The 11,593-nt window shown below is 21.6% G+C and overlaps 1 protein-coding gene across 2 annotated transcripts; it reads right to left on the reverse strand.

The window, feature by feature from the left end:
• Positions 1 to 308: 308 nt before the first annotated feature.
• On the reverse strand, positions 309 to 11,379 carry LOC112637965. Of its 2 annotated transcripts, XM_025408736.1 has the most exons (5): positions 8,341 to 8,494; positions 6,887 to 7,055; positions 5,009 to 5,207; positions 1,738 to 1,935; positions 309 to 342 (listed from the first exon to the last, which is right to left on the reverse strand). In XM_025408736.1, the coding sequence occupies exons 1-5, from the start codon at positions 8,397 to 8,399 to the stop codon at positions 332 to 334; spliced, it is 636 nt and encodes a 211-aa protein (XP_025264521.1). In that variant the 5' UTR covers positions 8,400 to 8,494; the 3' UTR covers positions 309 to 331. The 2 variants fall into 2 exon arrangements, 1 of the variants encoding a protein (XP_025264521.1); XR_003122847.1 differs by lacking the exons at positions 5,009 to 5,207; positions 8,341 to 8,494 and adding an exon at positions 10,844 to 11,379.
• Between the last annotated feature and the right edge of the window lie 214 nt (positions 11,380 to 11,593).

Below are 11,593 nucleotides of genomic sequence, written 5' to 3' on the forward strand. Positions count from 1 at the left end.
ATGTAATAATTTGTATAAAATTATAATATAAGATGTATAAAACAAAATATGATATATTAGAAACTTATAATAATAAGAACTTATTATATAATATATCAAAGGATAATTGAAATTGTGTAGTCGACCAAACTAGCCAGAAATATAGTTTATTAATATGAAATATATTATAATTTGACCATATGATTGTGGTCCTTATATAATATATAATACTTATTATAATATATAAAAGAAAGTTATTTAATAATATATTTATATAATATATACGAAAAAGTTATATAAAACAAGTTAAAATAACAATAATTATGAGTTGGACGTGGAAGTTGAATTTCTCTTATTCTGATCCTGTGAAAAAAATATATAAATTAATTATACATATATATATATATATATATATATATATATATATATATATACACAGAGTGTCCCAAAACTCATAATCAATCTTTCAAAGACAGATTCCTGAGATTTGGAGACGATTTTTCCTCAATGAAAATGTCGATATGAAGGCCATTATTTTTTGCATGTTTCCACTTTTTGTCATCATATATCTTTACAATTAAGTTTTAAATTAAAACTCAATTGAAGTAAACTCTATTTAAAATTAATCGAAGAATGTGGTTTAATTAATATTTTATTTCTACAAAGCTTAGTTTACGAAAAAACCCTTATTTCCAATCACTTATAATTCGAAAATTATTAGTGCTTCGACATTTTCGTTGAGGACAAATCGTCTCCAAATGATCCCAGGAATCTGTCTTTGAAAGATTGATTATGAGTTTTGGGACACCCTGTATATGTATGTGTGTGTATGTGTACTATATAATAATAATTATATGATTATATAATAATTATATATAAGTATCAAAATGATGAATATTATTAATTGTAAAAGTAAAAAATTAGAGTGAAACTTTAAGAGTTTTACTAATCTCTTCAACAAGTTTTATTAAAAACTAATAGTTTTAATATTAATTATAATAATTATACCTGATTAGTATTAATTATACCTGAAAGTACATCATCTATTTTTCTTTTCAAATTTTTAGTTCCATTTATTAAAGTTAAGAGTGGCATGTGCCCTGCGATTTTTTTTATATTTTCTGTATTGTTGACAACTAAATATGATGGAATAACTAAAAATTATAAAAATATTAATAAATAAATATAAACAATATAAATAAATATATAAATATAAATATATACATAAATATAAATATATATATATATATATATATATATATATATATGAAAATATTTTTAATAAATTATTTAAATGAAAATATTTTTAATAAGTAATTACAATTTTGTAATATTATATATATATATTGTATATATATATATATATATATATATATATATATATATATGGGGCATTCCACGCCAAATCGGACGGTTTAAAAAATTTTTGTTTTTGATTTTCTTAATTTTTAGGTATTTTTTAGTACCCCTCAAAAGAGGCTTCCTGGTAACTTTTGAGATTTTTTTGATTTTTTTTCGATTTTTAAAAATTAAAAATTTTGAATAGTTAATTACGTATTATATTTATTTTTTATAAGTGAAAATTTATAACTTTTATAAGTAAAAATTTTATATTTTAAAGGTTTGAAAATTAAAAATTTCATTTTTTTAAATTAAAGATCTTAAAATGGCTTTTATTCTTTATATAAATTAATTTTAATAGTATTTAAACAATTATAAGAATAAAATAAGTAAAAATTAAATAGTTTAGTTTATTACCTGTAGTTTGCATGATACCAATAATTTCTACATGATCACCTTTTCTAATATCAAGTAAAGTATAATCATCGTTACTAAAATTTATTACATGAATTTCCAGTTTGAATGTGCCATCAGTTATTGCACCACATCCAATAATTTTGTTCATGTTGTTGTTATATACTTCAGCAAAATTCGTCTTTACGTATCCTCTCAATACTAGAAATATTTGACGAATATATATTAACAAAAATAATAATAATTCCCAGACAGCACAGGACATTCTACGGACATTCATTTTATGTCCATTTTACGTCTGCACGTCCATGGACATAAAATAAACGTCCATTGTACATCCGATTTAAGACATCTGTTAGTAGTCAATATTTGGACGTCCACAAGATGTCCGGTCTTGGAGGTCAAAGTTTCTCGCGAGCACGCAAGCATGTATTAGTTCGTTCGTTTACCGCTACGTGACGTGTGATGCACTATCTTTCTCGTATTTAAGTTTTAGTTATGAGAATTATATAAAGTTTGCAAAAGGTAACAAATAAAATTAAAAATGTATTGTTCAATTTAATTTCTGACCTAAAAGCACGGGTTTCGGATATTAAATTGATTTTATAAGTCGGGCAAGTAAATGTCCTGCAAATAAACGAAAATAATTGTTCATTATTTATTTAAGATGTAAAGTGCAATATGCAAGTATAAATTATAAATAAATTTTTTATATAAAATTTTTATGTAAAATTTTATATAAAATAAATTATATTATTATTTAGGGATTGAAATATATATGTTTCGTTTAAAAATTATATGTTTAGATCATAAAGATTGTTCTTTTTTCACACATATAATATACATTTTTTTTTTAATTATCTGTTTTATAATAGTTTTGTGCAAAAAAAGTAACATTTAAATAATATGTGATATTGCATTAATGTATATGTGATATAAATTTTCTTTAATAAATGTATTGCTTAAAAAAATATATATTTTATCTTTTTAATGTGTAAATTCAAATTTTGTATGTAATCCCTTTTTCATCTCTTTATTATGTCCATATAAAATCCGTTTTGTATATTTGTTATTGCTAATTTATGTCCAATAATCGTCCATCGGATGTCTTTTGGACACATCAGGGTTTAAATTATGTCCTCCAATTTCATATTCGGATATGCTAAGGATATCCACTGTATATTTGAGGAACATAAAACGGACATTTTATGGATATTTTCAATATCCTTCAAGGATATTTGTAGAATATTTTATGAATATCTGTGTGCTGTCTGGGTTATATATAAAATATATTGTTCTATTTTAAATAAATATAAGAAAATTCTAAAAGATATAAATAATATTTTATATTATATTATCAATAATCCTGTTATTATTTTTTAATAAAATTTTTGATTTTATATATATATACGCCTATATTATATATAGAGTGTCCGAAAAACTGCCCGCAATACTTCGAGAAGTGATTCGGGACCGGAAAAAAAGATAAAAAGCTATATAAATATAAGTCCTGAAAAATAACTCATTTCTTAATTATAATAGTCATCTTTATATTAAAAACATTGTAATTTAATTTTTATAATTATAATAATCATAATTATAGTTTATTTCATAGTATTTTAATATAAATAACTTTATTGTGTGTGTAAGTATGAATATGTATGTGTATGTGCAGTGTATCCAATAATAACTACATTATCTCTCTTGTATACAGGGTGAGGCATCTAAAACAGGCCACCTGAATAACTCCGTTGGTAAGCCGAATATAAAAAAATTGTTCAGACAAAAGTTGTATGGTTTCAAGGGGGACATATGATGGTGTCATTAGTTTAATCTTGAAGAGCCACCCGAAGGTCACGTGAAGGTCAGCTCCAACTTTTTAAATGGGACACCTTATATGCTTTTGCATATTCTTGTAGCTCATCTCAAGAGCTTTCCAAAACACTACAATTATGTCAGTTTTCAGTTTAAATACTTTCCAAGTTATGAGGCTTGAAATCATTTTTTAATTTTACATAAACCGTAAAATATCTTGTAAAATATTCATTTTTCGATTATTTTACCTTAATACTTTTATGTACAAAATAATGAGAAGAATCAATTGATGTAAAGAAAACACATAATTGCTTCGAACAAAAAAATGTAATTGTTAATTGCAAATTACATTTTTTTGTTCGAAGCAATTATGTGTTTTCTTTACACCAATTGATTCTTCTCATTATTTTGTACATAAAAGTATTAAGGTAAAATAATCGAAAAATGAATATTTTACAAGATATTTTACGGTTTATGTAAAATTAAAAAATGATTTCAAGCCTCATAACTTGGAAAGTATTTAATGAAAATTAACATAATTGTAGTGTTTTGGAAAGCTCTTGAGATGAGCTACAAAAATATGCAAAAGCATATAAGGTGTCCCATTTAAAAAGTTGGAGCTGACCTTCACGTGACCTTCGGGTGGCTCTTCAAGATTAAACTAATGACACCATCATATGTCCCCCTTGAAACCATACAACTTTTGTCTGAACAATTTTTTTGTATTCGGCTTACCAACGGAGTTATTCAGGTGGCCTGTTTTAGATGCCTCACCCTGTATAAAAGAAGTTAAACAGAAAAAAGAAGAATTTTTTATCATTTTATGATTCTTACAACAATTAATGAGAAATTAATTAAGAAAAATTCACCAATTTACGTAAGTATTAGTTCGTGATGAGAAAAGACAGTCCATTATTACTATATAACCGTTGTCATTTATAGAGCGTTTCTTTTAAAATTTTAACAAATGTTTCGTATAATTGTCTTAAATAATAATAGAACATATTATCTATGTTTTAAATCTTTTAATAATTTAAAATCAAATTTGCATGGATCACTTAATATCTGAATCATTTATAACAAATAAATTTTTTTCTGATATCATCTAAATATCAATCATTTTCATTTATTTAATTTTTTAAAACTATATTTTTTAAATAGATTTCAATTATTCAAAATTTAAAAACAACCAAATAATTGAAGTTTATGGAAGAATAAGTAGAATAATTAGTTTAAAAAATAATTTTAAACAATTTAAAATTTGAATGTTTGATATGTAAACGATTGATATAAAAAAAATATTTATTTATTATACTATATTTATTTCAAATTCTAATAACGTATTAATTAAAAAAAGGTATATGGATTAAAAAATTATATGAAAAATATTTATATATTTTTATATTTATATTATAATATTATATTAATAAAAAAAAGAAATTATATAAAGAATACTCACTAATGCGATTTTTTGTAGCATTTAATACATCAGATAATTCAATTGTCTTAGGTGTGGTATCTACTATTTCCATTGGTTCAAATTTTCCAAGATTTGAAATTATTGTATTTGATTTTATTAATAGCTCATACGGCATATTACCATTGTTGAATTGAGGTATTTTTGGCGGACGTGCCTGAGTACCATCCAAATGAATAATCTATTTTATGAAATGTATTTTAATATTAAAAATATAATTATACATATATTTTACATAAATTTTTAAAGAATTACAAGTTATAAATTAAATATTTTATATTTTAATAAAATAATAATATTTAATAAAATAATATAATAATGTGTATAATTATATTAATATAAATATCGAAATTAAAAGATTATGAAAAGAATGATAGATAAAATACACACATTATATTTGTTTAAAAGTATAACACTACATATGTAATTTTATTGTAATTATTATGCATATTATTATTAATATAATAATTTTTATAATATATTGTTATGTTATAGATTATGTTATATAATATATTCTTTGTATTATAATATTATTAATATTATAGATTATGTTATATAATATATTCTTTGTATTATATATATTATAAAATAGGATTTTTGGGTCAAAAATTATCAATGAAAAATTACATATTATATACATATTATGTGAAATATGTAATGAATTATATATTATACACACACACACATGTGTGTGTGTGTGTGTGTGTGTGTGTGTGTGTGTTGTGTGAAATATACATGTACAAATGCTATTTACGATAAAGAATAGATATGTTTATTTATATATATCTGTAACGTATTTGTATCTCTAACGTAATATATATAATATATATAATATATATATATATATATATATATATATAATATATATAATATATATATTTCATTTGTATATAAATTCACAACTTAAAAAGAATTTTTATTTGTAAGTAATTTGTTTAACACAGAATGATTTATAAGCAAATATTAACTATTATTAAAATCTAATGTGATGTATAATAATATGTAATATACGTAATGTATAATAAAAACGTGAAATAATAATATATAATGTATAATAAAAATGTAATAAAAAATGTATAATAATATGTAATGTATAATAAAAACAATGTATTGAGAATAAAAGTTAAATATTAAATATCAAGAAAAGAAAAAAATATAGATCTTTCTATTTTTCTCTCTTTTCCTAATGTTTAATATTTGATTCTTATTTCTAATATTTATTTTATATTACACCAATTGTGTCTATAAAATAACAAAAATACTGTTAGCGATAAAAGCAATATCACTGTGTGTATATATTAAATTAATTGTAAGATAGAACGACTTGATTCAAAATCAAATAATGATGATTTAAATATTTCTTTAGACAGTAGATTAAATATAACGACGTATATACATGATCTTCTAGACTATCTTTTTTACATTTTTTTGACACAAAGAATACGCACATATGAAGATTCATTAATACTTATAAAAATTTATAAAGTTTACATTTTATCGTAAATTGCATATTATATGTGTATACAGTGTATATGTATATATATTTTTTTCCTCTTCTAATAATTTATAAGAATTTTTTAGTAAACATTTTCATTTTAGATACTTATTATAAATAAATAAATAAATATATATATATATGTATATATATATATATACATATATATATATATATATATATATTTATTTATTTATAATAAGTATCTAAAATGAAAATGTTATATATATATATATATATATTAATTATTTATTTATTTATATTTATAAAGAATATATTTATAGAACATGAAAAACAAAAAATATTTCACGGAAACATTAATAAATAAATAAAAATTAAAAATTAAAAATAATAATAATACTTACAGTGTTTACTTTTATATGATGTTCCACAAAATCAATGTCATCATTCCAGGCAACAATTTGAACCCTTTTTCCTTTTCCGTTATTTAAATAAAATTTGAAGAACTTATATTGTTGTTGCGAGCCCACGCAACGTGGAGATTCGATGTTATCAACATAGCCAACAATTTCACTAATATAATTTAATTAATATAATTAATAATATAATTTAATTAATATAATTAATATAATTAATAATAAATTAGAAGGCGCGCACACTTTACACATATTCATATATATATATATATATATATATATATATATATATATATATATACAAGATGTTCGACAACAGGCGGGATAAAGTTTAAGAAATGATTCTACTTGATAAAATGAGACGAAAATCAAGAATAACAAAAATTCAATGAAAGCTTCGTTTTTTTTAATTATAAGTATTTGAAAATTTGTGTGAAAGGTGTCTGAAACATGGTAATCTACAAAATTTTTAGCGAGCATAAGCTATATCGCTCTTAAAATATTATGTAACGCAAAAGTGTACAGTGAATTGCTAAATTCTGGATACTTTTTAAACAAACTTTTAAATATTTATAATTAAAAAATGAAGTCTCTACAGAAATTTTGTTACTTTTGATTTTTGTTTTATTTTATCATGTAGAATCATTCCTTAAATTTTGTCTTACTTATTGTCAAACATCTTTTATATATTCTACAGATCAAAATAATGTAAAATTGTTTTATAAATTTATAAAAAATATTTCAGATAAAAATTAGAGTTTAAAAAAGAGATCTATTTATTGATTTTATTAGTTTAATTTTAAGTCTTCAAAATCAAGGGAAACTTATTTGAATTTTTTAAATTAAATTCCTTACTTTTATTGCATATTCTTTATACTAATAAAAGTTTTTATAAAATCAAATTTTAATAAAATCAACAGGTTTCTTCGTAATTTATAATTTACTTTGTGAGTACATGTGTTATGTGTATGTGTGTGTGTGTGTATATATATGTATAAACCGAACAGAATAAACAATTATTTTAATTAATTTTCATTATTCTTTTGTATTTTTTGCATTATTTATGTTACATTGGATATGTGTGTGTGTGTGTGTATGTATATATATATATATATATTTTTTTTTTAATTAATATTAAGATTAATTATTAAAATTTTAAAAACAATAAATAATACAAAAAATAATGCAAAAAATGCAAATAATACAAAAAATATAAAAGAATAATGAAAATTAATTAAAATAATTGTTTATTCTGTTCGGTTTATACATATATATACACACACACACATACACATAACACATGTACTCACAAAGTAAATTATAAATTACGAAGAAACCTGTTGATTTTATTAAAATTTGATTTTATAAAAACTTTTATTCTATTTTATTTATAATTGTTATTCCTTTTTTTTTTCTTCAATTTTCATAAACTTTTTACTTACACTGTTGAATCATACATTTGTATACTTTCAAGTACATCACTTGGTGTTAATAGTTTCATTGCATTTAAATTGTCAATTTCAATAAGTTTATCAATATGATTCTCAGAGTTTTGAAATATATGATTTGAGTTATGATCTTCCGAATCATCCAAATTATATTGTGACATTTTTAGATTTAATATTGTAAAGATGCAAAATTAATAATTATCCTACAAAATATACAAAGATGAGATATATATATATATATATACAGGGTGAGTCATTTTAATCAATACACTCGAATATCTCGAAAACAGCACTCTTCAGAAAGAAATGTTTCAAACAAAAATTGTAGGGTGTGAAGGGGGACATAAGATGGTAGCATTGGTTTGACCTTGGAAAGTCATTTGAAGGTCACATAAAAGTCACCTTCAATTTCTTAAATTGAACCCACTATTTTTCATTACATATTCTTGTAGCTTATCTCGAGAGCTTTCCAAAACACTACAGACAAATGTTTTTTCATTAAATACTTTTTGAGTTATAAGGCTTCAAAGTTTGCAGTACTTCGATATAAAATGCAAAATATCTCGTAAAATATTTAGTTTTCGGTAGTCTTACCCTAATACTTTTATGCACAGGATAATGAGACAAAACTATTGGTGCAAAGAAAACGTATGATTGTTTATAATAAAAAATGTGTAATTTGCAATGCACTTTTATAAACAATCATGCGTTTTCTTTGTACCAATAGTTTTGTCTCATTATCCTGTGCATAAAAGTATTAGGGTAAGACTACCGAAAACTAAATATTTTACGAGATATTTTGCATTTTATATTGAAGTACTGCAAACTTTGAAGCCTTATAACTCAAAAAGTACTTAATGAAAAAACATTTGTCTGTAGTGTTTTAGAAAGCTCTCGAGATAAGCTACAAGAATATGTAATGAAAAATAGTGGGTTCAATTTAAGAAATTGAAGGTGACTTTTATGTGACCTTCAAATGACTTTCCAAGGTCAAACCAATGCTACCATCTTATGTCCCCCTTCACACCCTACAATTTTTGTTTGAAACATTTTTTTCTGAAGAGTGCTGTTTTCGAGATATTCGAGTGTATTGATTAAAATGACTCACCCTGTATATATTTCATTAATTATTTTACATGAATCTGTTGTTTGAAATAATAATTTAAAGAAAATATTAAAATAATTATTTTTTTTTAATGAATTAAAAAAGATTTATAATTTTAATGCTTTAAAATAGTGTTTCAAAAATATTTTATAAAAATTTTTAAAAATGTTTTAAAAAATATTATTTCCTGATTACGGGATGAAAATATAAAAAATACAATTTACATATTCTATTCATTCTTCTATATCAATAATTTGTCATGTTTTAAATGTCAATGTTTTTTTTTGTAAATCATAATGTAAATTATATGCAAAATTATTATAGATTCTCTTCTTAAAATAAAATTGCAAATTATTTGAATGACACAAAAGTATTTAAAACGTACAATTAGAAAAATTAATACAAAGAACCATTGTAGCCTTTCATAATATTCAATATACAAACATAATTTTAATTGTTTATATAGAAATAGAAATGTAGACAATTTTTGATTTATTTTTTTTAACTTAAGATTAAAAATGCAAACATTTTGATTTATTTTTCTTCTCAATTCAAGACTAGAAATCTAAATATTTCGATCTATTTCTTCTTAATAAATTGAATTGTAAAAAGTGTTATGATAATACTTTTACATTTACACAATAATACAATTAATATAAATTAAGTAATATATAAGTTGTATATAAGTTTTATGATATTATTAAGCTTTCAAATAAGAATTATTTTAATTTTCTTTAAATATTATTACATTTTTTACAAATTTTAATAAATTTTTCATAAAAATCTTATACATATTATAATGTAAACAATGTTTTATTCATCGAAACTTATAGAAAAAATAATATCTGATAAAATTAAAAACTTCTGATAAAATTAAAATCAATTAGCAAATATATTGTAAAAGTATTAAATATATTGTAAAGTATTTATTCACTTGAAAATGAATCGTTTTCAAATTAAGATTAATAAATATACAAATATATAAATATAAATTTGTATATTACATATTTATATCTTTTAAAATTACAAAACTGAAATATATATATATATATATATATATATATATATATATATACTATATTTTATGGTTTTACTTATACTACGATTTTATAATTTTTAACGATAATATCACTATCATTATCATGTATTATATACATATTTTAACATCAAAATATGTATACAATAATATTAATAATAATGTTATCGTCGTTAATAAAAGTTATAAAATCGGAGCATTGTATATATTGTTAGAAAGCATTCATAATAATCTGCATAATAATAGTAATGTGAATAAGTATATGTATATGTGGTGTGTGTCTATTAATTTAATATAACAATTTATTACATTATAAACTTATAATTTATTATATTGTGGTATTATGGTAAACTTACCTCAACAAAGTTCTGTTGAAAGTGAATTTTAATCGTGTTCTTATATTCAATTGCGTAACACTTAAACGTGTTCTTAATCGCGTATTAATACTTGTGCACTTAACGCGTATCAACACTTAAATGTGTATTTAATAATTAATACACTTAATCTTACTTATTCTTTCGACGCAGTCAAACTGGAAATAGCAAGCTCTCATTAATACAACGAAATCGTTATCTTTTACCACATCGTGTAGTATATACATAGGCATAATAGACATACCATAGATCAGGGGTGTCAAAGGTACGGCCCACGGACTAGACGTTTGAATCCTTACCATAGATGCTATTTACGTTTTGGAGTGAGTTAAAAATAATTCTATGTTTGATAAAACGAGAGAACCTGCATACAATACAAATTATTACAATTACATTGTAGGAATGTCTCTGTAATGTTTCATTGCAATTTTGCAAGTTGCAATGAAACATTACAAAGACATTGCAAAGAACAAATCTACAAATTGCCAACACAGTTGCAAGATAACGTAAAAATTTGAGAAAAATTTTTAAATTAAAATTTTACAATTATATATTTTTAAAATAAAATCTATAGTTATATATAGGATATATACAAACTATAGATAATAAACTAAACTATTCAATTTTTATTTATTTTATATCCTTATAATTGTTTAAATATTACAAAATCATTTTATATAAAAAAGTAAGTTCACTTAAAAAGTTTTATTTAAAAAAAAATGAAATTTTTAA

Source organism: Camponotus floridanus, unplaced genomic scaffold (assembly GCF_003227725.1).
Source record: "Camponotus floridanus strain SB8 unplaced genomic scaffold, Cflo_v7.5 scaffold227, whole genome shotgun sequence".
In the NCBI taxonomy this organism is placed as follows: Eukaryota; Metazoa; Arthropoda; class Insecta; order Hymenoptera; family Formicidae; genus Camponotus; species Camponotus floridanus.

Excerpts from the sequence above, each read along its gene's own strand:
- LOC112637965 (XM_025408736.1), bottom strand. The coding sequence starts at position 8,399 with ATGAAACTATTAACACCAAGTGATGTACTTGAAAGTATACAAATGTAT. Across the intron at positions 7,056-8,340 it reads CAAATGTATGATTCAACAGT|TGAAATTGTTGGCTATGTTG; the intron begins GTAAGTAAAAAG and ends AAATTATATTAG. Across the intron at positions 5,208-6,886 it reads ATCATATAAAAGTAAACACT|ATTATTCATTTGGATGGTAC; the intron begins GTAAGTATTATT and ends TTCATAAAATAG.